The sequence below is a fragment of the Lontra canadensis genome, unplaced genomic scaffold (assembly GCF_010015895.1).
Source record: "Lontra canadensis isolate GAN:19392208 unplaced genomic scaffold, GSC_riverotter_1.0 scaffold25, whole genome shotgun sequence".
Lineage (NCBI taxonomy): Eukaryota > Metazoa > Chordata > Mammalia > Carnivora > Mustelidae > Lontra > Lontra canadensis.
In genome coordinates this window covers 5,984,943-6,011,056 of record NW_022631019.1, presented here as the reverse complement: position 1 = coordinate 6,011,056, position 26,114 = coordinate 5,984,943, and the positions used below count along the sequence as shown (strand labels likewise).

General features: G+C 53.1%; 1 protein-coding gene across 2 annotated transcripts; it reads left to right on the top strand.

The window, feature by feature from the left end:
- Window positions 1–1,741: 1,741 nt before the first annotated feature.
- ENO1 (enolase 1) lies at window positions 1,742–15,756 on the top strand. Of its 2 annotated transcripts, none has more exons than XM_032863326.1 (12): window positions 1,742–1,763; window positions 4,478–4,571; window positions 7,019–7,114; window positions 8,527–8,585; window positions 10,273–10,342; window positions 10,721–10,854; window positions 11,180–11,402; window positions 12,557–12,754; window positions 13,337–13,538; window positions 14,041–14,149; window positions 14,316–14,374; window positions 15,618–15,756. In XM_032863326.1, the coding sequence occupies exons 2-12, from the start codon at window positions 4,487–4,489 to the stop codon at window positions 15,685–15,687; spliced, it is 1,305 nt and encodes a 434-aa protein (XP_032719217.1). In that variant the 5' UTR covers window positions 1,742–1,763; window positions 4,478–4,486; the 3' UTR covers window positions 15,688–15,756. The 2 variants fall into 2 exon arrangements, with proteins under 2 accessions (XP_032719217.1, XP_032719216.1); XM_032863325.1 differs by lacking the exon at window positions 1,742–1,763 and adding an exon at window positions 2,202–2,250.
- The last annotated feature ends 10,358 nt before the right edge of the window (window positions 15,757–26,114 follow it).

Sequence of the window (26,114 nt, the reverse complement as noted above, 5' to 3'; positions counted from 1 at the left end):
CACAGATAGAATCAGTAACCCAGGTAGGTCATAGGCCCCTGTGGTTCACCTTCCCTCAATCCTGGTGTCAGCAAATGTCTTCCAGGAGCTACATGTGCATGGTCTTCTGAAACAGCACTGGACACTCATATCCCTTCCTGCCCACCAGGAAGGTGAGGGCTTTGGATATGCCACTGCAAAAATTGCTCCCCAAGCATCCTGTTGGTGATAAAGAACTAAATCCCTGTAACGAGGTAAACTCCCCTGCACTGGGCAGCAGACAAACGTGAGCTCTGTGGCCTGCTAACACCACCTCAGGAGCTGTGAAGACAGAGAGGGCATTTGGCAGGCTGTGGATTTGGGGAAAGATTTGAGGGCTTCTCTACGAATCATTAACATCTGAGCTACAACTTGAGGTCGAAGTGCTGGCTCAGGTCACTATGCTGTGGCTTCCAAGAATGTTGCAACAACAGCTGAGACCAGGTTCTGCATTTGATTTCCTGCTAGATTCACAGGGTTTGGCCAGGGAGCCCTGTCTTTCTTATCTCCCTAGCCATGTTAATGGAAAAGAGATTGCTCGGGAGCCCTTAGAGGGCCACACCCTAGAATTGCTCTGAACAGGATCTCTAAGTGTCTGATTTCCTCAGTTACAAAGCTTAGAAGCTGATTTAGCTGCTGAGTCATGGGGCTGGGATCTTGGTTTTTAAGCAGTCTGCAACATCAGTGTATGGCTGGCAGTCACAAACTCTGCTTGCAAAACTCACATAATTCTTTAAGAAACATTTTACAACTTCCTTGTTGCTTTAATCGGAAAGTTCTTGCTTCTTAGCCAATAGGAAGCAAAATTCTGTGGACTCGATTGGCCCTCACCTTTACCCAGTGCCTTGGAAACCTAACCCAGCAGCTCAGGGGATAAAAATGTTAGGAGTGAAGCAAGAAAAGCAATTTTGCAGCTGATCAGAAGAGATAAGAATTAAATTCCAATGCATATTTGAATCTCTCTCTGCAAGGCAATGCAGAAAATAGGGAGATACATGACATTACTTTAGCCCTCAGATTTACAGACCAAGGTGAATCCTGGCAAATACAAAAGTAGCGATAACGGAAAGCCCTTCCTTCCAAGAGGGATTGAGCTACAGAACTGATTTTAAAGGGGTAGTAGCTCTTTCTTGGATCAGCAAGGTGAAATCTCCGCACCCACCCTTTCCTGTTTTCATTTGCCAGACTACCGTGGAATACTACCTGATTTTAAATACCCAGGTCTGTGTGAAATTCCAGTCCCAATCATGACGTGTATAGATGCCTTCCACGTGCAACATTAGCAAGAGCTAGAGGCCAAATTAGCACCGGGGATGCACGTGAAGAAGTGCCTGGCACGTAGGAAACGCTCAAAAAGCATCAGCTCTAATTGAAGGAAAGTGAACTTCCTTTTCTGTCACCTGGGCCCGATACCCATTGGCCGACGCACAAGGACAAAAAGACCGGGTCACGCTGGCAGGCGGGCGCGGGGAGCGGCCAGGAGCGGAGCGCGCAGGCGCGGACGGGTGCACGTGGCCCCCGACCCGCGGCCCCGCGGTCCTGCTGCAGCCCCGGCCCGGGAGCGCGATCGAGGCGCGCGGCCGCCAACGTTTCGAGGCAGAAGGGGTCTTCCGCGCCGCACTGAGGGGCGGGGCAGGCCGGGAAAGGCGGGGCAGGCCGGAAGGGGCGGGTCGCCAAGGTCGTCGCCAAGGTCGTGGGCTGGACGTGAGGCGCCCGAGCGACGCCGCGTGCGTGCGGGACTCGGAGTACGTGACGGAGCCCCGAACCCTCATGCCGGCCGCGCCACCCCGCCCCTCCCCGGGGCCCCGGCGCCACAGACCCGGCTCGGCCTGGGGTCCCAGCGGGGGGCGGGAACAGAGGGCGTCGGGGCAAGGACTCGCCCCCACCCCCACAGAGCCGCGGAGTAGTCGGGACTCCCCACCCCGGCTCCTCTCCGCGTCCCCGGGTCGCCGCTCCCCCCTCCCGGCCGCGGTGACCGCCGCAGTCCCACCCCTTCCCGGGAGGCGCGGGCCCGAGTGACGGCGCGCCGGGCCAATGGCGAGGCGGCGCTCCGGAGGCGGGGCGGGGGCGGGAAGTGGGCGGGCTCTTGGGGAGCTGGGCAGGAAGTCGGGGCCGGCGGCCGGGAGACGAGCTTACGGTCCTCGGAGCGGCCAGACCTTCCGTCTTAACGCTCGTCCTCGATTCTTGCAGAATCTTCTGCTTCTTTCCCGGGCAGCGCTATCCGGCGGCCAGGTAGGGACCGGGGAAGGTAGGCCGGGCCACCGCCCAGGCCTGCGGGGCCCTGCCCTTGGCGAGGACGGGGACGTGGAAGGGGCGGATCGGCACGTGCGAGCCGTGCTCCGTTGGAGAGGCAGGAGCTGATTAGCCCAGGATTACGCACTTAGCGGGGCCGCCGCGCTCCTGGGAGCTCGGGAGTGGGACGCGCGGGCCTTCGGGCGCGGAGGGTGCAAGGCCTTGGGGAGATACGGGCCGCACCCCGGGTGCTCGCTAGAGCCAGGCCTTCCCTAAAATGGAGGAGGAGCAGGGACGGGAGAGATGCCCAGAAGCCGCGATCCCTTCCCCCCACCAGCAGCCCCTGCTCCCCGCTGGTGGCCCTCGGCCTGCGGTCGGGCGGCTGGTGACCGAATGGGCAGGGACTAATGAATGGAACTGCAGAGGTTGCTTGTTCTTGAGACTGCAGCCGAGCCTTCCCTACTGGGAAAGCCCTACCCGCGACCTCGCCCAGGTCAGGAGGGAGCTGCTCCGGCTCCCCGGTCTGGCCATCGGCAGTCGGCCCCCGAGCTGACACTAAAAGGACGTATTTTAAGAAAACTTCCTGTTCGTTGTCTGTTGTGCAATGGGGTCTTCCCTTTGCGCGGTGTGCCGGTTGGGGGACGCGGCGGGGGACACACGTAGTCCCCGACTGCCCGGTCCACAGGTGCTGCTTCTGGTCCGGGGTTCAGTCCAGGCCGATAAGCGGTGAACACTCCTGGTCAGGCCAGCCCTCCTTGCCGGCCTTGCTTACTGAAACTTAATGACTTAGGAATAGTTTTTTGACCAATTTAAAGGTAAGTTCAATTTTGTTTTCACACCCTGAAATAAAGCCCTTTGTCTTAATATCACTGAAATTAAAAAACGGCATCTGAGGGTAAGATGAGAGCATAATGTAGTAAACATGTGCTTGAAAGTGCATCTAGGGGGACCTGGGGGGCTCAGTCCTTAAGCATCTGACTTGGGCTCAGGTCGTGATCTCAGGGTCCCGAGATTGAGCCCCACGTGGGGCTCCCTGCTGGGCCGGAAGCCTGCTTTCCCTCCCCCACTCCCCTGCTTGTGTTCTCTCTCGCTGTGTGTGTGTGCGCCTCCCTCTCTGTCCAATAAATAAATAAATAAACTCTTTGAAAATGAAAATAAAAGTATATCTAAAATTTATAAAGTCAGTCACTGGTGGCCTGGGGATGGGGGGAGATGAATAAAAGTCCATTGTTAGGTAGACTGAAAAGCCTCGGAAGTGACTTCACTGTCTAATTTTGAAATTTACAAAAAAGAAAGATGCTGTTTGCTGCTTCAGAACATTCCAGACAAGATACTGGAGAGGAGCCCAGCTAGATAATGGCTCTGAGCACTAAACCAATTCCGCCGGGCCACTTCTAGTCTTAGAAGATGCATTATTCCTTAGAAGCCGCTGTGGGGGAGGGGCGATGAGAAAGGGCTTTCTTTGAGAACCTGGTATTTGTTCTTTGTAGCTGCAAATCCCCTCCTTTTTTTTGAGGGGCTTACAAAGAATGCCTCTAGCCTTAGAGTATCTTAGCATTCAAGGATAGAATTTTTATTGTAGTTTCAAATAATGACGTTTCATAATTCAGTCTTTTTTTGAATGGGTAAAATGCCCATTTGAAATACTAATTAGATGTTATTTTTGGTGTGTTCTGTCTTGCTAAAGATCCAAGTACTGTGGAATGTGAAAGGCCCAGAAATTGGCAGTAGCAGAGACCACAGTGTACAAACCATGTCCCAGCTATGAATTCGCCATTCCACTTCAAACCAGATTTTCCTCCTTGGATCATCTTGGGAGTTTTTGTCCTGGATGAGTTTGCTTGTGACCTTCATGTCCCCTTGGTCCTTTTCTATTCTCATGCCAACCCTCGTTGGGAGCTATTGACAATAACCCACTTCAGACTGCCTCAATTCCAGCCATTGTGCATGCCAGCAGCACATTAATCTTTCCAGTTGTTTTTCGTTCTCCCTGGCACGCATGACCGGTCTTTATTTACTTGACAGGACGGGCACTGGACTGGTGGGATTTGAGGCCTTGCTGAGCCGGGCCCAGCAGGCTTTCCCGACTCTTGGCGGCTTTCTTGCGTTACATGCGTATCTGGCGTAAATTCTTTCTAGTCCAGGAATCCTCAGAAGTGATTCTTTGAATGAATGATCCAAGGCTGCATTATGATTGATGGGAGATATGAACTGTGCTTCCCCACAGAAAGTCACCATGTCTGTTCTCAAGATCCATGCCAGAGAGATCTTCGACTCTCGTGGGAATCCCACCGTGGAGGTTGACCTCTACACTTCCAAAGGTACGTGCACCTTTGTTTCTGCACCTCCTCTACCTCACTCCATCCTTTTACAACGATAGAGCTTTGGGCCAGGAAAGGTCTGTTGTAAAAAGCCTTTCCTTCTGGTATGCACGTGCTGGTAGGTTGTGGTTCCTGACTGCGAGGAGGTGGGGAGGGCTGCCAGGCATGGGGTCCTTGTCCTGCTGCTCTTTGGTATTTCAAACAAGACTGCTTGGCTCTCAGGTCAGTGAGGTCAGGAAGTAAGGTGACACCTCGTCCCTAAAATGGCCCATCCCTAGTTGGCTTCACAGCTTTCTCTGAGCAAACGGGCAGGTCTGGGGTGGTGGGATGGAGCTTTGTCTCTTGAAAAGGAAAAGGGAGGGGAGTGCAGGTAGATGCAAAGCACTCTCATTTTTGTCTGCAGACGTCTCCCCCAGCCCCGCCCCGCAAGATTCTATTTACTTGACAGCGAGAGAGGGAGTCTGATGCAGGGCTCCATCCCAGGACCCTGGGATCATGACCCGAGCCAAAGGCAGATGCTTAACGACTGAGCCCCCCAGGCGCCCCTAAAAGTTGTTACTAAACCAAGGATTGGGAACAGTTCTTATTACATGTGGGTGTTGGGACACCAGAGGCCCTTGTTTTCTCCATGGCTCTAAGTCCCGTGGGGGGAGTGGCCCATGTGAAATAAGTAAATAAAATGGGGACTCTTAAAAGCTCTCCCCTTGTGTTAACCTCCAGCAACATCTCAGCTGTTGTCTAAATGCACCCGGTTGGTGAGGTAGGAAAAGAAGCTTCAGGCAGAATTAACGCTGGTGCTGAGCACACGGACCTGCCAGTCAGAGCTGAGTCACTGTGGAAAGTGCAGCCCTTCCCTTCCGGTCCTCTCCTCCCCTCTTGCCCAGGAAAAGAAGGTCCCTCAAGTCCAGGCATCACTGAGCGAAGCCTGCTGTGTTCTGCCCAGGCTTACTCACTGTGGCGGGTGCCCTGGGAGCAGGGTGGCTTCAAGCATGTGGTTCGTGGCCAGGACCGTGCGTTCTCAGAGGATGCTGGGAATTCCCTTTCTTACGAGATTGGCTTGCTTAGTCGGGGTGGAACTTTCCATCTGGCAAGTAATGGACCTTAACCAACGGTGGAAAAAAGACTCAAGATTTTTGGGAAGGGGGCATTTCCCTTGAAAAGCTTTAAAATGATAAAGGTTAATATTTTTTGGAAATATAAAGGAATAGAACTCTGTCATGTTTCTCTTGGTGCTTTTCAAAAACAGGAAATCGAGGATCTGTTCAGAGCCTCTCATCACTTTTTTTTTTTCCCCAATTTACTTCTTAGAGCAGTTTTAGGCTCACAGCAGAATTGAACAGAAGGGACAGAGAAGAGAGCACACATCGCCCCCTCCCCACACAGGCACAGCCTCGCACCACCAGAGTGGGACGTTTGTTCTCGGCAGACCTGCCCTGATGCGTCATCACCCAGAGTCCATAATTCCATTGGGGGCACTGGCTTGCCTAACTTCCTCACCCGTCGGTGCCTGATGGGGACAGAGCGAGTCAGCACATGTGTCCAGACACCCCGCGCCCGGCTGCGCACGCACAGGCGTAGTAACTGATCGTTTGATTTACATCTCTGGTGGTTTTCTTCCCTCTTTGTTCATGTGCCTTCTCCTGCCTCAGATGGGAAATGCCTTACAGTTTCAAGTAGTCTGGAGGCTGCCTTCATTTCCTGCTCCCTGAACCCGTCTGCCCTTGTAACCAGATCGTGCAGTACCTTCCCTGACACTGACCTTGGAGGCCAAGATCAGCCACGTTTATGCCCAGGATACAGGTCTGGCCCGATGTCTGGATTCTGTGTCCGCGAGGCTGCATAGGGCAGTGCTTCCTCGTGTTCTAGTGTTACTCCGTTCACACCTTGATGATCTTTCTTTTCTGAAGCTCATGATGTGTCATTAATGACATATCTGAAATGATAGTCTCTTGGATGTATTTGGTTCAACAGCATATTAAATGAGTTTCTCTTACTTCAGCGTAGCTACTGGGAGATCTTACATCTCTTAGATTGCTTGCATCGTCCTTCCATTGGGTGGTGCTGCTGGGGGCGGGCGCCAGGCCGGCTGCAGGGCCCCGCCGGAAGCTCGCTGGAGGTGCAGATGGAGAGTCTGCAGCCTCCCGTTTCAGAACCTGCGTCTTAGGTCCACCCCAAGATCGACCGGTGATCTGTGGGTGCGGTAGTGTTTGGGAAGCTCTGCATGAAAACTGTCTCTAAACTAGACAAATCCACCAGTTCGCCTTATGGTTGGCGCTAGGGGCTGGTATCAGCGTGAAAGGGGAAACGGACTATCTGAATCTCCAGTTGGTGGAAGGAAGTGGCAGCGTGTCCTAAGAGATGTCATCTGCTGGGGGGTGGGAGGCGGGCAAGGGCTGAACTGTGTTTCTCAATTGCAACTCTTCTCCCCGCCCGCCCTTGACATCCAGGTCTCTTCAGAGCTGCTGTGCCCAGTGGTGCGTCCACTGGTATCTACGAGGCCCTCGAGCTCCGGGACAATGACAAGACCCGTTACATGGGGAAAGGTAAGAGTTGGATCCCTGGCCCGTCCCTGTGGAGCGTGGCCGCGTGCCCCTTGCAGGCCTGCGGCCCACTGTCCACGTGCCTTGCATTCAAGGGCAACACCTCATTCGGCCTATGGCGTCAAAGCTGAGCACGTACTCGGGACAGCTGAGGGAGTTGGCCCTATCCGGTCCAGCCTTCCTAAACCCATAATCTCGGGGGCGCGCATTTTAACCTTCTCTCGTGGTTTCTCTCCCATCTAGAAAACTCCTGGGTAGGCCAGGGAACCTCAGGGTAAGGAGAGTGTTAACTAATACTAATTGAGGAGCCCTGCCATGCTCCCAGTCTCACAGGGCGTCTTCTCAGGAGTATCTGAAAGTTCTAGCCTGTGGCTCACCGACAGATCAGTCCCGCTAGTTCGAACTTTCTGGTGATGAATTCACAGAGACACCAGTCTGGCCAGGCCAGCCTCTGCTGGGCACTGTGCAGATGGACTTGTTTCTGGTTTTGCAATGCTCGCCTCTCTGTGGACAGAATCTAGGTGGCCAAATTACAGAAAAGCAGGTGGGGCCAGACCATGCGTTCTCAGCAGGGAAAGTATTGACCCAGGGGTGGAAATTGGTTCTTGGGGGAGGCAAAAATATCCTCCGATTTTAGCATGATTTATGGCCCTCCAAAAGGCTAGTATGGAGGGACAGTGCATCTCCTGTATTACATTTTCAGAGGAGGGCGATGATAGGGGAAAAGTCTAGAAAGACTGCAGATGAGGGGCAGTGATGAAGTGAGCTGGGGAAGCCCGGGGCTAGTGATCTGGTGATCGTGCCACAGGAAGGCCGTTTCCCCTGGGTTCCCCTCCCCATGGCCCCGGGTGGGTACTGGTCTAAAAGCTGGGTTGTGTCTCCCCTGGACTGTCAGGAGGGTGAACTTCTGGTCCCGCAACTCTCCTGCCTTCCTGTCTCTCTCTCTCTCTCTCTCTCTCTCTTTTTCCTGTCCTTCACAGCCTGTTCTCTTCTGAGTCTGTCTTTTTTTCCTTCTCCGTCAATCTCTACTGGTCAGGTGTCTCCAGACCCGTTAAGTATATTAATGAGTTCCTGGCACCAGCCTTGTGCACACAGGTAATACATTGGACATCTGTAGTTTTATGGCTGGTGTCCCCAGTGCATGGTCTTGCCAACTAACGCCCCTTCAGACGTTCTGAGATGGTTGCTCTGTGTGTGGCTCTAATCCTTGGGGGTCCTAGGTAAGAGCACTCAGACTGGGCCAGAAAGTACCCCGATACTGGGGGTACAGAGAAATGGGGATTTGGAAGCGGTCCCATTTAAGTCTTTTGGGCGGGCTTCTGGATATTTGGGTTAACAACATTGGTGGTTCGCTCAACGCTGCTCAAGCCTGTTTTTCATTAATGTCGGTAATTTGATATGATTGTTCCTTCCAGGTGTCTCAAAGGCTGTTGAGCACATCAATAAAACTATTGCACCTGCCCTGATTAGCAAGGTAGGACCTGCCTCCCAATAACTAATGTATTAATGCCTTCGGAGCGTCTCCCAGGCCAGTGGGCTTTCCTGGTTATGGAAGAGCTTATTCTGAGAGCTAAAGAAGCCGTCGGATTCCCTGTCGCCTGAGAATGATCTTCCCTTTCTAATCACCCCCTCCCTGTGTGTCCACGTCTAACCGTGAATGCAATTGGAACAGAGCCTCGGGAGACGGTCTCATGGCCTTGATTTTCCCTTCCAACTCTCTTGACCTTGGGGATGTTCAGATCCAAATTTTAAGAGCAGCTCTTGGGCGGTGAGCATGGCATCCATGGTGACCCGAGTATTTTTCATGAACTGTGGAATTATTTACTATATTTCTACTGATGGCCTCTCTCTGTCTCTCTCTTTTTTTTAAATAAAATATTTACCGGGAGAGTAAGCTTAGAGAAAAGTTGAGCTGCTGTAGGTGAAGTGGGGAGGGGGACCAGGCGGCCCAAAGCCCCAGCCTCCCATCTGTGTTTAGGTGTGGGCCCCCCACCCCCCCGAATTCCTCCTATACACCAGCGGCAGGTGGGTGCCTCTGTGGTCTCTCCCTGGCATGCTCACCTTCAGTAATTGGTCCCAGACGGTTTCTCATTGCTGCTCTGTGGGCTCAAGTGCTGCGAACCTGGGCCTCCTGGGCCCCTCCCCGCACCCTGTACTCTGTGCCTCGGTGCCCTTACCTGGCATGACTAACGCAGTGAGCCGGGTTTTCCTGAACATTTTTCTTCCCTTAGGGGAAACAGTTCTTCAGTCAAACTCATGAGAAGGTTTGCCTCAAGCCATCATGCTCGGGTGATGGCTCACTTTGGCCAAACGCACTTTGTCGAAAAAGCTAAAGGTGTCACATTATTAATGGGGCATGGTGGGGTTCTGCAGGGTTTTCTTTTCGTTTTTTTTTTTAGTCTTTATACATAGAATGTTAGAAATAAAGTAATACATTGTTACAATCAGGTGTGAAGGTTTTAAAGTAATGCTGACTTTCAGTGAATTCCTTCGAGCCGGTTTTTAAGACACCCGTTTTGGGGGGTTGAGGGGTTTTACTTGGTTTGTAGGTACCATGCCCGTCATGGAGCCCAGCTGGCTTAAACTTCATTACTTGACCAGAAATAACACCTTTCGAGCAGTCATCAAGCATTTTGCTCAGATTCTGGGCTATATGCCAGAATCCTGTCTGCTGTGAGGTGACGAGGGGTGCCGTCACTGAGAATAGCCGGGGCCGGTGGCTGTGTCACATAACCTTTGAGGAACACGGCTCGTTTGCACAAATGGAGTTGTTTATTGTATCGTGCCCCCGAATCACACTACGGTGTAGCGCTGCCTCTGTTAGCATGTACCCAGCAGTTCTGTCCTATGTGTGATGTGACTTTGGACCCCTGGGGAGGACTCACTCTGTGACACCAGGATCGGACCTTCTGCATTTCACGGTCGGCTCCCTGGAGCTTGGAGGAATGCCTGACCATGGGAGAGCAAGGACCGCAGTGTCGCGTCTCCTGTTTCACTCAATTCCTCCCCCGCCCCTCTTTTTTGGGCCTGCCAGACAAGTGATTCCGACTTCCCAGGTTCAAAGTTAAACCTGGGTCCCCTCATGGGAGCCCAAAGGTCCTATGGAGAGAGTGACTGCACGCCCCACACCCCAAGAGACTGACCCTCTCTTCTCCCCGCAGAACGTGAATGTCGTAGAGCAGGAGAAGATCGACAGGCTGATGATTGAGATGGACGGAACAGAAAATAAGTGTGAGTTGCTGGGGGCGGCGCGTGCTGGCCGCGTGGACACCTGCCCCTCGGTTTTCGGGGCCCCTTGCCCCCCCCCCCCCGAATAAATCGCGCTTTTAAACCTCAGGAGCAGTAGCCTGCGATAGCAGCATTTGCGTAGGGTTACCCAAAAGTGGCCTGTGCTTTAGAGTAAGTCACGCAGTCTGTGGGATTTGCCAGAGTTCTATAGACCAGAGAAGGACTTCTCCTGTAGCCGGAGAAAGCAGGTCAGTCCCCGTGGAGCGTTTCTGGGTAGGACACGGGGAGCAGGTGCCATCAGGACAGGAAGGTGCTCTGGTGTTGGGGTACAGGCCAGGAGGCCGTGATTGAGAAATCCTCTCTCTGACTGTTCTGTTGCAGCTAAATTTGGTGCGAACGCCATTCTGGGGGTGTCCCTGGCTGTCTGCAAGGCGGGGGCCACCGAGAAGGGGGTGCCCCTGTACCGCCACATTGCCGACTTGGCGGGCAATGCTGAAGTCATCCTGCCGGTTCCGGTGAGTGGCTTGGAGCCTCCCGAGTGAGGAGTTGTGCGCACCTGAGACCCCTCTTCTCTTGGTCTTCTTCAACTGCGACTATCCCAGCCGCGGACCCCTGCCACTTAGCTAGAAGTGCCCAAGCAGGGGACGCGACCTCCCGGTACCCCATGTCTCCTACTATTGATGAGGGGATGAAACTCCTTGGGTCGTGTGTGCACTGAGGTGGCCCATCCTCGGTGGTGATCGCTGCCCTTCCCCCGGCAAGCATTCCAGAGCTGCATGTGGCCTGCTGGGTGGGACTCTCGGGGGCCAGATGGCCGTGTTTGTCTCTGTCTCTCCCCAGGCTTTCAATGTCATCAACGGTGGTTCTCATGCCGGCAACAAGCTAGCCATGCAGGAGTTCATGATCCTGCCCGTGGGTGCGGCCAGCTTCCGGGAGGCCATGCGCATCGGGGCCGAGGTCTACCACAACCTGAAGAATGTCATCAAGGAGAAATACGGGAAGGACGCCACCAATGTGGGGGATGAAGGCGGGTTTGCGCCTAACATCCTGGAGAACAAAGAAGGTAAAGGCTGGGGGGGTGGGGGTGGGCCCCATGTTCTGCAGCCCGGCCCTCTCAGCTGTTGGGCCGTACCCCACACTCACCAGGTCCCTGCACATCGAGTTCTGAGGAGGGCTATGCAAGCTAACACATAATTTAAGATTTTACGGATTTATTGGAAAGAGAGGAAGAGCCTGAGCTGGGGAGGGAGGGCCCGAGAGGGGAGGCCAAGTAGACGTCCACGGAGCAGGGAGCCCGACTCTGGGTTCCATCCCAGGACCTCCAGGATCGTGTGCCCTGAGCCAAAGATGCCGCAGCGACCGAGCCACCCGGGTGCCCCGTGTCCTTGTCGTTCTTACATCACCTCCGTGAAGTCTGCTCTGTGTTAGGAGATGGGTCTGTCTGGCCTGCGACCGGCACCCCCCAGCTCATTCCCCCACGGGAATGCTTAACGGAGCCGTCTTGCTTGGAGTCCTCAGAGACAGGGTTCAATGGAAGAGTTCAGCCAGACAGTCGGGACAAGGACTCCTGGCTGAGGTTTTTGTTGTAGAAGGGAAGGAGAGTTCAGCCACAGTTTCGTAGCCTTCAGGGCAAGTAGTGAAAGAAAAAGTGTCCTGCTCTTCACGTCAGTCATATAAAACGCTGATGCTTCCCCATTTTTGACATACAGAAAAATGACCCTTTCAGGGTGGAACAGGCACCAAGTGTCTCTGTCCCTTCCTCTATGGGCAGCACTGTCAAGTGAGGTGGACCCTGCACCTGGGCTGGCGACAGCGAGCCCGGTAGGCAGGGCCTTGCCCTCACCCTGCCCTCCTGGGCTCGTGGTGCCCCGGGCTTGCTCTCAGATCCCAGCGCAGCTTATCCAGGACAGCTGACTCAGCTGGTCACTGTTACTGTCTCGGCAGGCACAGCTGTCCTAGGTGCTAAATCGGGGAGCATTCATCAGTGAGAAAGCCTCTGAGAGTCGAGACTGAATTTCCCACTGGGTTGGCTGCTGGGGGCCCTTACCAGCGGTTTCTTGCTTCAACACAGGAAAAAGCAGTGGAATGCTAGAAGTGATGGCTGGGGCCAGGGCTCCTCTCGATCTTCCTATGAGGGTTCCCGTTGGGCAGCTCTTGGAGGGCCTTTTTTCTCACCCCCTGCCTGGTTCCAACCTTGTCGCCACCCTCCCCTTCCAGCTCTGGAGCTGCTGAAGAATGCCATCGGGAAAGCTGGCTACACCGACAAGGTGGTCATTGGCATGGACGTAGCGGCCTCAGAGTTCTTCCGGTCGGGCAAGTATGACCTGGACTTCAAGTCCCCCGATGACCCCAACAGGTACATCACGCCCGACGAGCTGGCCAACCTGTACAAGTCCTTCATCAAGGATTACCCAGGTGAGTGCCCGCTGGCCTCCTGCGGAAGGCTGTTCTGTCATTGTCCCAGCAAGCCCCTGGGCTGAGGGCAGCACTGGCTCCAGCACGCTGGGGCGGAGAGCGGGCGCTCCTCTGGGCGTCAGATAATGCACACAAGGTGGAGACTGTTTGATACTGGCCCGTGTGGGGGGTGGGGGCTGAGGCACAGAGTGGGTCAGTAATTCACCCGAGGGCACTCAGCACGTGCTGGAGCAAGAACCAGGCCGGGAAATCTCTTAAGTCCCCGCATTGAAACACAGGGTTAGAGAAGGTGCCCAGGGTGGGGTTGAGACAAGCCCACTCTTAGCCTCCCGAGCCTATGGCTGTTTCTGTTCTCGCTGGCACGAGACTCGGGCCGCACCGGACAGAGCCGTGTCCCCCTCAGCACCTGTAGCGGCCGGGGTTGCAGGTGATACCGGTGGGCAGGCAGAGCGTTTCCAGGGCTGGTCCTGTCCTGGTGGGGGCAAGGGGAGAGACCGGGCGAGGAAGTTGGGGTTGCTGGTGGGTGCGGGGGTGTGGGGTAGGGGGCTCGATGACCAGACGTGGCTCTCTCCTTTTTCCCAGTGGTGTCCATCGAAGACCCGTTTGACCAGGATGACTGGGAGGCTTGGCAGAAGTTCACTGCCAGCGCCGGCATCCAGGTGGTGGGGGACGATCTCACTGTGACCAACCCGAAGCGGATTTCCAAGGCCGTGAGCGAAAAATCGTGCAACTGCCTCCTGCTGAAGGTGAACCAGATCGGCTCCGTGACTGAGTCTCTCCAGGCGTAAGTGCACTGGGGGGTCAGCTGTCCCAGAGCGAGGGCCTGACCCTCAGCCAGAGCTGCTGTCTGCTGGGGGGTGGAGGGCCTGTCGTTCAAGCTTAAACTTCTGGTGGCCTCTAAGCAGTGTGGCACCAAGGGAAGGGGCCTAGGGTGTCGGGCGACTGTGGCCCAGTCCTGACACTGCATGATCAGGTTAGACTCGTGGAGAATGTCAGTCATGGGCTCTGTTGGGGGAGACAAGCCTCTCCCCTCAAGGGGGCTGAACCCAGATTTTTAAATGTGACGTAGAGGCTAAGAAGGTCCTCAGGGCTCTGCGAGTGGAGAGGAAGGTGAGGATTGTTGTCCCCAGGAGTTGAGAGCTTAGTGGTGGCTTCTGGTTCTGGCCACTCTTCTGGTCTCCTACCAGGGGTGATGAGGCCGGGTATCAGGAGGGCCTGATGGGGCTGCTGTGCCCAGGAATGGAGTCCCATTGTCACAGGCATCTGGGTTGTTTCCTGACGTCTAGGTGCAAACTGGCCCAGTCCAACGGCTGGGGCGTCATGGTGTCACATCGCTCTGGGGAGACTGAGGATACCTTCATCGCTGACCTGGTGGTGGGACTTTGCACTGGGCAGGTAAAGAGCCGCTTGACTCCGTGTTACCTCAGCTTCCTGGAAGTGGTACTGGGAGGTTGGGGCATAGATGGGGTCCTGGGTGCTCCTTCATCCCCTCCTTCCTGCCCAAAATGCTCTTGAAAATTGAATGTCTACAACAAGCGTAACTGACCTTTTCCTGTTCTAGATCAAGACGGGGGCACCTTGCCGATCTGAGCGCTTGGCCAAGTACAACCAGATCCTCAGGTAAAAAGGAACCCTCCCTGCAGTGGGGTGGGGGCCCCCGCCTTACACTGGGAGCTCCTGGGTCGGGGGGTGTGTGCAGGTGTGGGGGTGGGCCCGCAGCGGGGATGTAGGGGACTGGCCTGAGCATTGTGAGGTTGGTGCGAGCTGGGCAGAGAACTTAAAGCACCTTGCCCATGGCCAGGAAGCTGGAGCCTGAGCCAGACTGTGCTGCCATCTCCTGGTGGACAAGGGAACAGGTTCCCCTTTAGATAATTTAATCCTAGAATTTTTTTTTTTTTTTTAAGGATTTTACATATTTTTTTAACAGAGATCACAAGTAGGCAGAGAGGCAGGCTCCCCACTGAGTAGAGAGCCCAGTGTGGGGCTGGATCCCAGGACCCTGGGATCATGACCTGAGCTGAAGGCAGAGGCTTAACCTACTGAGTCACCCAGGCGCACCAGTCCTAGAATTCTTAGAGCTACGAGCAGATCGACTAAGCCATCCAGGCATCCCAAGCATCCCATTCTGGTCCCTTTTTATCATAATGCATCCTTGGGAAGCTCCTGAACTTGGAAAGTTGCCTCTTTTTTTGTTCCTTTTTTCCAGTCCTGCAGGAAAAGGAACGTCCCTTTGATGAGTCCGTCCCATGTTACTCTTTCCTTCCACTGAGACTAGTGGGATGTCCCCTACCCATCACCCATGTATTGCAGCCACCAGCCTTCCTGCAGGGCTTGTCTGTGGACACCTGCGCTGCTTCCTCCTTTACTGGAGAGTTTTAAGCACGTTCTAGCCTTAGGGTTTCTGCTATGAGTACCTCAGTCTGTGTCTCAGAGAAATGTGTAGAGATGTTACCTGTTAGCCCCACCACTGCACCATGAGCATGCCAGGGGTTCAGTCATTCAGTGACACCCATGCCTCCTGCCCATGTGTCCGGTCCAGCTCCCCACTGGGTGGGGCACCAGGGTGCAGTTGCTTCATGAACAAGCTCCCCCAAAAACTGAGTTGACCGTGTGTTACATTCCAAGAAATAGCAGCCCTGACCTTTCTTCTAGTTTGTCCTGGGGTGGAGGAAGGCAGGGAAGGAGAAGGAGCAGCAGATGGCCCACTTGCTGGGGAGCTGGGGGGCCAGGGAGAGCCGGCTGCTCCCTCTTCTGCCGGCTCTGAGCAGCCACACTGTGGGGAGGCTGAGCCTGTGTCTCTGCGGGGCCTTGGGAACGGACGTTTGATCTCTCTTCTCCCCCCCCCGCCCTTTTGCTTCCCAAGAATTGAAGAGGAACTGGGTAGCAAGGCTAAGTTCGCCGGCAGAAGCTTCCGAAACCCCCTCGCCAAGTAAGCTCCAGGCAGCGCACCCCAGGTCCTGTGGTCCTGCGTCGGCTCATTAGACCTCTGCCCCCCCCCTGCCCCCGGGGCAGCTCGAGGCCCCCAGCCGAGACTGACTGGAGCCTCTGCTAGTTAACTGCCCGCACCCCTCCCTGTGCTGTTCTTGCTGCTTCCTTAGAACTGCTGCAGAAGCCTGACTCGACCATCTGGAGCCCTGCTGGAAACCCTAGCTCTGTAGTCGTGAGGTTGGCCCGAATCATTGTTTTCTCACCTCACTTCCCACCCAGTGTCTGGAGCCACGTCTGTCTACGTGATAATCCCGAGGTGTCCACAGGGAGAGATCCCCAGTGGTTCTGTGAGCAGAATAAAAAGGCTTCAGTGACCCATAGGAACATTGTGTGCGTGTGTGTATGAACCAGTCCGAGTCCATGCTTGTGTTGAGTGCTCACGGATGTGTGCTGGGCTACGGGGCCTTTACAAGTAGGAGGCTCTGTGTTGTCATTACCAAGAGAGATAAGTGGTGCCTGGCTCAGTCTGTAGAGCACATGAGTTTGTTAAGATTTCTTAGAGAAAGCGTGAGCTGGGGTGGGGGGGGTGGCGGCAGCGATAGCCAGAGAGGGAGAGAATCTCAGGCAGACTCCCCACTGAACACCAAGCCTGATGTGGGGGATGTGGGGCTCGATTCCGTGACCTGTGAGATCATGACCTGAGCTAAAACCAAGTCACATGGCTTACTAACTCACTGAAGCACTCATCTTGGGGTTGGGAGTTAAAGCCCATGTTGGGTGTAGAGATGACTTAAATAGAATCTTTCAGAAAGGGGAGTGGGGGAGGACCAGTGGTTGAGGACACTTCATAGTCCCTGGGCAGAGCAGGTGCAGGCAAAGGGAGAGGGGGCCCTGTTGGATCTTTCAACAGAAGTGGGGTCTGGGGAGGCAGAGCCTGACTTAAGGTTCAGACATCTTACTGGGGAGAAAACACGAATGCAGAGCAAATACAGATGATCCTGGGTGGTGGCGTCTAGGTCACGGGATGCCATCCTTGTCCAAACTGGAAGGCCTGCCCAAGTGCCACTAACCATTCTGGGCGGGCTGGAATGTGGTTTCTCAGTTCCTGGGGGAAGCGAGTGAAAGGAAGGTTAAAAGGCAGCCCTGGAGAGGTGGGAGGTGTCTAGAGGGTCGTGGGAACCCGCTTTAAGATCATACAATTCCATTTCTCATTTTCACTAACATCAAGTGCTCAAAAGCCGCATATAGTGATGGAAGTCCGCTGTGCTGTTTGGCGCACATACGTGAGCCTCACAGAAAGCCCCCGTCTCCGCAGTGAGCTCCGTGTTTAGGAGCGGGGGGGGCGGGGAGAATAGCACTTGCCACCCGCCCGGAGAAGTGGAGAAGCGGAGAAGCGGTCTGCTGTTAGCTCTGCTGCTTTGTTAGCGCATCATTGTTCAAGTCTGGAGTCATGTTTTCATACCCAGCTGGGGGGCTAGGAGGCCCCCTTGTGGCCATTCTTGTTCCTTGAGTCAGGATTTAACCCAAGAAGCAGAAACCAATAGGAAAAGAGGGATCTAGAGACTGATCACAGGAATCAGCTTCTGAGAACGTGGGGCTTGGCTGGGCGAGAATCCAAAGTTCACAGAGCCAGAGTCCGAAGGGAAGGTGACCAGGGCACAGCAGGCACAAGCGAAGCATTGAGTGACAGGTAGAATGTCTCAGGGAGCCTTGGGCCCTGCGTTTCCAATCACTTCAGTCAGGGAGGCCGAGGTATCTGGATACCCAGATCATCCAGTGTAATTTAAAGTCAAGTGACTAGTGGCTTCGGCTGTCTGCGGAAGAGCTTCACGGTGGTACTAAGATTAGTATTTGAGTAACAGAACTCTAGTCAGGTCGATGGGCCACAAAGCTACCACCCATTGTCAGCTCCGCAGCTTTACACAGGCGTCTCAGACCATACCTGATCGCCAAATAACCGTAACGAAGTCCTACTTCCACCTAATGCGGTATGACTCCTGAGCCAACGCCATCCTTTCCAGGTGTTCATGACTGGTTTCTCTCTGAAAATGGATTCTGGGGGGAAAGCAAGCCTTGAACTGGGGCTGACAGTCTCTCTGGAGCGTCCGTGTCTATTCCAACTTGAAAGCAGCAAGTCAGCATTATCAGTCTATTAGTACATTTCAGGGCAGTTTAATGTCCTCAGTAACGCTGGTTTAAAACAGTGGCAGATGAAGGCATTTATCACCCTTAGGTTAAAGGGTAACTGCAGGTAAGATCCCTTTCAGATCTGCGGGGCCTGTCAAGCCTGCAGGGGCGTTAACACTGGCCCTGGGACAAAGATTTCCGACCCAGCCAAATGGAAGCACATGCCTGCTGTTGACCGGCCTGTGTAACTGCGAAGAGCTGGAAACCAGAGGACCTTTTCCGAGGAGCCCAATCAGAGAGAACAGGCACCATTCTCCGTTTCCAGAAAACCACCTTTGGGCCTTTTGACAACCTGTGATGTGAAACATGACTCTGGGTCACATGAGTTTACCAGAACCTCAAGTGTTTTTTAGTAAACACCTTTGTTAGCACTTAGTAGTCCCTTGACTTGGCTTTATGCGTTTTCTTTTTTAATTTCTTTTTTTTAAGATTGTATTTTTTTTTATTGTGTTAGGTTAGTCACCGTACATAACATTAGTTTTTCATGTAGTGTTCCGTGATTCATTGTTTACGTATAACACCCAGTGCTCCGTGCAGCACGTGCCCTCCTTAATACCCATCACCGGGCTTACCCATCCCTCCCCACTCCACCCCCTTTTTTTCAATTTCTAAGCAGGCTCCACGTCCAGCGTGGAGCCTATCACAGGGCTTGAATACACGACCCTGAGATCAGGACCTGAGCTGAGGTCAAGAGTTGGATGCTTTAACTGAGCGACCCAGGTGTCCCTCTTTTTTTTTTTTTTTTTTTCTTATTTTAAGCTTCATATCACAAACGCTCTTCCACAAAACATCGTATTTCTCATCTGTGGTTGTCTTCCAACTTCCTGCAACTCTGACACTAGAACAAAAATCAAGGGAAAACTTGAAGCAGTTGGGTTCCCAAATTTGGCCAGATAGTAGAGACACCTGGGAAGCCTTTAAACCTCCCATTGTCCCGAAGAGCAGAAGCTCCGGGTGGGACCCGGAGCATCGGTATCTGTTCTTGTCTGCCAGCTGACCTGAGCTTGGGAAGCACCGGTGTGTGCTGACCGGTCGCAGGGTCAGGGCCCCAGCAAGAAGGGCAAGGATGCTGGGTTCCCGGGGAGATGGGATGAGCAGCCAGTTTCCCCAGGAAAACCCCAGTGCTGGAAATTTTCTCTTGGGTGAGTGCCTCCAGGGCTTGGAGATGGCCGCTGCAGGGGGGCTGTGACAGAGGCCTGCTCCTGGACTGAATTCCGCAGGCTGGGGCCCGTAGACAGTCCAGGCCCTGCCTCTGACGGCAGCTGCGGTCCCACCTGCCTGCTTCCCTTCTTCACATACCTGCAAGGCTCATCTGGGCTTTCAAACCTGCATCCCCTCATCCACAGCCCCTTCCACAGTCTGATCCCTTCCCCATTTCTTCCTTTTCCGGGGAAACCCTCTATCCTCACAGGTTCTGCGAGTTCAGGTCCTGCAAGGCTTCTCTGCCATGGACAGCTGATCTCCTGGGGCCTTGAGAGAGCAAGAGCCCCTCAGACGCCACCTTGGACACCTCAGCCAATCCAGACCCAGAAACGGGGTGGCCGGGCACCACCTTCACCCGCTTCTGCTCATCAGCCCGAGCACCAGGCCAGCCTGGCCAGGGGCATCAGGCCTCCTCCTGCCGATCGTGCTGCAAAGCGTGAGGGCAGCGGTCCACTGGGACCAAGGAGGATAGCAGCCTCATTTGCATATGTGACCTGAGAAAGTAATTAAACCCAGGTGCCCCAGGGGTGAGAAGTAAGCACATTAATTCAGGAGCAATTAAAAGCCTCCAGCATCATCAGCCACCACTGCCAACACTGACTCTGATGACAGTTGCTTTGCGAGGGGGACATCCTTGGGTCTAGCCAGAGCAGATTCCCAAGACCCTCAGCCTTTCTCTAGGACCCCCTGGTCCTGTTCTGGAGAAGTGGCTGTGCAAGACCAAGCCCTAGTCTTTCTGTGTGTGTGTGTGTGTGTGTGTGTGTGTGTGTGTGTGTGTGGCCTTTCCCATGTGTACAGTTCAGTGGCGGTTAGTACAGCCAAAACATGGGGGCATCTGGGTGGCTCCGTCAGTAAAGCGTCTTGACTTTGGCTCAGGTCATGATCCTGGGGTCCCGGGCAGGTCCTTAACCAGGGAGCCTGCTTCTCCCTCTCTCTCTGCCTGCCATTCCCCCTGCTCATACTCACTTGTGCGCTCTCTCTCAAAGAAATAAAATATTTTTAAAAAAGAAAAAGAAGTATAGCTAAAACATTGGATATCATCATTACCTATGTCCAGAACTTTTTCAGTGTCCCAAACAAAAGCGCTCTACTCGTCAGGCAAGGACTCCCCGTGCCTCCATTCTACTTTCCGTCTCTATGAATTTGCCTATTTTAGATATTTCGTCTAAGGGGACCCGTATAATTTTTATCTTTTTTGGTCCGGTTTATTTCGTTTAGCGTGACATCTTCAAGGTTTATACGTGCATGTGCTGACACTCCGCTTCTTTTTACGGCTGAATAATACTCCATGCTGTGGGGCCTGCAGGCTTATTTGGTGGACCACGCAACTCTTGATCTTGGGGTCATGAGTTCGAGCCCCATGTTGGGTATAGAGCTTACTTAAACAAATAAAAACTTTAAAAATAAAATAAAGTGATTACATATAAGAATATTCCATTTTATGGATATATCACGTTTATTCACATGTTGATGGACACTCAGGGCGTTTCTACATTTTGACCATTGTAAACAGAGCTTCTGGGAACATGGGAACATGGGTGTGCAAATATCTGTTTGAGTCCAGGTTTTCTTTTTTTTTTTTTTTTTAAGGATTTTATTTATTCATTTGTGAGAGATAGAGACCAAGAGAGCACCAGCCGGAGAGGGAGAAGCAGACTCCCCACTGAGCTGGGAGCCTGACATGGGGCTCCATCCCAGGATCTGCAGATCATGACCTGAGCTGACTATCTGAGCCACCCAAGGCTCCCTGAGTCCCCACTTTCATTCTTTTGGGTACGTACTGAGTGGTGGGTGCTGGGTCATAGGGGAATTCTCTGTGTAACTTTCAAAGCACCTGCACACTATGTTCCGTGGGAGCTGCACCATTTTACGTCTCACAGTGATGGACAAGGTTCCCACTCCTCCATGTTCTCATCAACATTTGTTCTTTCCCATTTTTTTTTTAAGATTTTTATTATTTATTTATTTCACAGAGATCACATGTAGGCAGAAAGGTAGGCAGAGGGAGAGGGGGAAGTAGGTTCCTGCTGAGCAGGGAGCCCGATGCAGGGCTCCATCCCAAGACCCTAAGATCATGACCTGAGCCAAAAGCAGGGACTTTAACCCACTGAGCCACCCAGGTGCCCCATCTTTCCCATTTTCTTTATTAGGGTCATCTCAGTAGGTGGGATCTCACTGTGGCCTCATGCATTTCCTTCATGAATTATGCCAAGCATTTTCTCATGTGCTAATTAGCCGTTTCTTACTCTTTTGTGAAATGTCTTTCAAGTTATTTGCCCACTTCTTTTTTTTTTAAGATTTTATTTATTTATTTATTTATTTATTTATTTGACACAGAGAGAGAGAGAGAACACAAGCAGGGGGAGCAGCAGGCTGAGGGAGAGAAGCAGGCTCCCTGGTGAGGGACCTGCCCAGGACCCGGGATCATGACCTGAGCCGAAGGCGGACACTTAACCGACTGAGCCACCCAGGAGCCCCCATTTTGACCAGTTTACAATGTACAATTCTGGTTTGTTTATTCCCAGAGTCTTGCAACCGCCCCCACCGTCTAATTCCAGGGCACTCTCATCATCCAGAAAAGAAACCTCATGCCCACGGCAGTCACTCTCCAGTGTACCCCGCAGCTCCTGGTGAGCCCTCAAGCACTGGCCCTCTCCGGCACTGTACCCATTCCGGACATCTCACGTAAGTGGACTCATATAGCATGTGATTCTTTGTGTCTGGCTCCTTTCAGTTCCTGTAACATTTTCAAGGTTCACCCCCATCATGGCATATGCCATACCTCCCTTCTTTTTATAATGTTTCCTTGTATGAAGAAGCCATGGCCGCCTACACCAGAGGTGCGCCCTCAAATGTTGCCTATATTTACGTAGGTCTTGGGTCCCTTTGAGTTAATTTGGGGGTAAGGTATTACATACGGATACTGAATGCATCCATCAACAGATGGACATTTGGACATCTGTCTATTCTGAACAATTCTGCCATCTACATTCATGTGTAAGTGTTTGCACGGGCCTATGTTTTCAGTTTTCTTGGGTCAATTCCTAGTAGTGGAACTGCTGGGTCATAGGGTGACTCTATGTTTAACTTTTTGAGGAACTGCCAAAGTATTTCCCACAGCAGCTGCCCTATTTTACCTTCCCACCAATATTGGGAATGTAAAACTGGGAATTTTACACATCTACACCAATATGTGTTATTTTTCTGGGTTTTTTCATTATAGCACACTAAGGGGTGTAAAGTTATATCTTATTGTGGTTTTGGTTTGCATCTGCCTGATGGCTAATGATGCTGAGCATCTTGCATGTGCTTATTAGCAATTTGTATGTCTTCTTGAAGACGTGCCTATTCCAGTCCTTTGCCCATTTTTCAGTTGGTTTGCCTTTTTGTTATTGAGCTGTAAGAACTCTTTATATAGTCTGGATGCTATCAGTTATGTAAGTTGTAAGTATTTTTGGTGCCATAATTAAGAAACCCTAGTCTAGGGGCGCCTGGGTGGCTCAGTGGGTTAAAGCCTCTGCCTTCAGCTCAGGTCATGATCCCAGAGTCCTGGGATCGAGCCCAGCATTGGGCTCTCTGCTCGGCAGGGAGCCTGTTTCCCTTCCTCTCTCTGTGTGCCTCTCTCTGCCTACTCATGATCTCTATCAAATAAATAAATAAAATCTTAAAAAAAAAAAAAAAAAGAAAAGAAAGAAAGAAACCCTAGTTTAATCCAAGGACTTGAAGATGTAAACCTGTGTTTCTGAGTGTCAAGCTCTGGCTCTTGGACTTCGTTTGGTCTTTGGTCCATTCGAGCTCACTTTTGTTCACGTAAGCTGTTGCATGCGGCTGTCTGGTTGTCCCAACACCACTTGTTGAAAAGATGCCATTTTCATCTAAGTTGTAGCAACTGTCAACAGATTCCCATTGGAAACACGGTGTTTATGGAGAATGTACTCAGACTTTATGGTCACCACCACCCACCCTCGCCCAGTCTCACCCTCAGCCATGCCTCTCAGTATCATTAAGAAAAGAGCCCTTAGGGGGAGTCAGGGCCTTAGCTGAGTTTAAGCCAGGCCAGGCCAGGGAAAGTCAACAGGAAACCTTCAACCTGCTGGCCCATGTGGGACCCGGACTCCTGGCTTCACAGTGTAACAATGCCTGCGGCCATGGGGCTAGAAGGGACCCCAGCCTCCCCCAGCTGCCTCCTGGAGAAGCTTCAGCAGCCCCGGCAGGAGGGCAAGGTGCCCTCCACCCACCATCCTAGGGTGAAATCAGAGCCAGGGCTGAGGTGTGGGGGGCACTCAGTGTAAGGAGGAGCTTCGCCCCCATTAGTCCCTGGGCCCGCTCCAGGCTCTCATCGAGGTATTCCTTAATTGAGCGCAGTGCATCCTAGTGTCTGGGAAGTTGGGCTCGCCGGCGCTTGGGCGGGGGGGGGTGGGGGTGGTGGTGAAAGGTTGGGGTGGGCTAGAGCACCCCGGCGCCGCCAGGGGGCGCTGTGGGAGCTGTCCTGAGCCCCGGGCTTCCCAGCGTCGCCCTGCCCGACTGGCTGGCCTCCCCGCCCTGTGCTCGACCCAGCTGGCTGGCTCGGGGTTGCGCTTTGGAGCTGACAGCACCCGGCGGCTCGCAGGGGCTCGGGGCCAGAGCGAAGGCAGCCCAGAGCTGTGGGCAGAGCTCAGGGAGATGAATGGAGCTGTTGCTGGGTAAGGGAAAATTCCTGGAGAGCAAGTCCTTGTCAACACCTACTCTCCCTGGTCACCGCACAGGCTGTGGCGAGGCACAGAGGAGCCGGCCCGTGCAGGGCTGCTGCAGGGCCCGCCGTGGGGACATGGTCAGAGTGAGCTCTTCTCTGACTTGCTTTGATCTCTGAACCTTCCAGGAAGCACCTCCCTCCCTCCCTCAGATTTCACTGTTGACAACTTTTGTTGGGTGTTTTCAAAGTAGAAGGAACAAAAAGGAAACAGAGGCAGAGAGACTGAATGATGCACTCCCCCCAACCCCCACTCTGCTGTGCTGTCCCTAAAACCGAGCTGGGGGGTACTAAGCAGTGGGTCTCATTTGGTCTGGCCAGGCCCTCACCGGGACACAAAGCATTGTGCTATCAGCAGACCTCGGGGCCTCCCTCCAGCACAGCTGTGCTCAGCACTGCCAGGAAAACAAGCCAAGGAGGGCTGGGGTGGCACATCCTGGTGGCTGTCTGGGGAGCACCCTGGAGAGAGCAGGACCCAGGAGGCCACATCGCAGCGCACCAACCATGGAAACCCGCTTTGAAGGAAACCCGTGGGTTCTGAGCAGCATCGCTCATCAGAGGGCCCCCAAGGTCAGACGGAGGCCTGAGTTGAGGATTTCCCACAGGGGCTCCATCACACCCCTGTTTAGAGGGACTCTGGGGTTGGGTTTCTGGCCTTGCAGTCTGGCTCTTCCCTTCTCTGTGCCAGGTGGATCAGCAGCTCCACAGAAGGAGATGGGAAAACACCCAGTCTGGGTGGGAGAGTGATCAGACCCTTGGCTCTCTCCTCTTGGGCATCACGTCCATGCCCTTCCTTTGCTGTAATGCAATGTTGGACCTCATCTTAGCCACAGCATCAAGCATCGGCAGGCTCCAGAGAAAAGAGGCTGAAATATTTGGCAGAGAGCCGCTGGGGTTAAAAGGTGCTCTCAGGTGTCTGGCCAACACCTCTAGAAACCCTAGAACTATCAGCAGTGGAGAAATCTACATCCCAGAGCAAAATCTACATCCCGGACACTGGCTAAAAATCTAAGGCCTTGACCAATTTGGGGGGCTGTCGGTGTGGGTTGCAGCCCCTCCCCCTGAAATAAGGCCCCTGGCTCTGATTAACCCACCGACCAACACAGAACTAGTATGTCCATAATCAGGTTACCGCAGTCAAAGGAAAGAGAGACTAGAATGGAAAGTAACCACTGACCTCAGATGTTTGAGCCCCAAGAAAGCACACCCTTGCCTGCCCAGGTGTCCTTTGTCCTAACTGATACCCGCAAAGTAACAATGACAGTCTCTGTATGAGGTCTTGTCATTTCTAAGTCCCTTTATTCATATGCACGGGTGGGGGCAGGGGACCTTGGAGTTGTTGGCACATGAGATTTGGAGAGCAAAATCCATTGGGAGTTCCGCATAACCAAGGGGGGACATGCGGTCAGCCAGCACTTGAGATCTCAGGACCCCAGTGTTTATATAATAACATCATCAACAACAATAGCCAAACTACGGAGAGAGCCCAAGTGTTCATCGAGTGACAAATGGCTAAAGAAGATGTGGTCTATGTATATACAATGGAATATTACTCAGCCATGAAAAGAATAAAATCTTGCCATTTGTAACGAAGTGGATGGAACTAGAGTGTATCATGCTAAGTGAAATAAATCAGAGAAAGACAGATACTATATGATTTCACTCATGTGGAATTTAAGAAACAAAACAGATGAACATTGGGGGGAAAATAGCGGGAGGCAAACCGTAAAATAGATTCCTAACTCTAGAGAACAAACGGAAGGTTGATGGAGGGGTGGTGGGTGGGAAGGGGCTAGATGGGAGATGGGCTTTAAGGAGGGCCTTTGTTGGGATGAGCACTGGGTGTTATATGAAAGTGATGAACCACCAAAGTCTATTCCCGAAAACAGTATTATGCTATATGTTAACTCACTAGAATTTAAACAAAAAAACTTGAAACAAACAAGCAAACAAAGAATTCAGTTCCTTTGGCCCTTATAAGCAAAGGATGAGGAAGAGGAAGGGAAAGCAATTTCTCTGGCAAAGGCAAACCCCTTTCGCTAACAGCTTTCAGCAAAGGGAAGAAGGAAGGGGAGCTCCTACCAGAGGAGGACCAGTTCAAGGGCATGGGCAGGCCAGGCAGCTCGGTCCGGGTCCTGGCCCCTAAGTTGTCCCTCTGGAGCTTGAGACAGTCAGGGCTGAGCACAGGTGGGAGTCTGGCCCCTCCATCCGGCTCTCTGTTCTTGCTATGAGGTCCTGAGCAAAAGGGTCCTTAGTGGTTTTTCCAGGATTGGGCCAAAGCAGTGTGTTGATTTCGGGAAGCACCCAGCTGGG

What these genes read in the sequence shown, in the direction of transcription:
- ENO1 (XM_032863326.1), top strand. Translation starts at nt 4,487, where the DNA reads ATGTCTGTTCTCAAGATCCATGCCAGAGAGATCTTCGACTCTCGTGGG. An exon ending in GACCCGTTACATGGGGAAAG is followed by an intron (nt 7,115 to 8,526) that starts GTAAGAGTTGGA and finishes TGTTCCTTCCAG; the next exon opens with GTGTCTCAAAGGCTGTTGAG. An exon ending in CACCTGCCCTGATTAGCAAG is followed by an intron (nt 8,586 to 10,272) that starts GTAGGACCTGCC and finishes TTCTCCCCGCAG; the next exon opens with AACGTGAATGTCGTAGAGCA.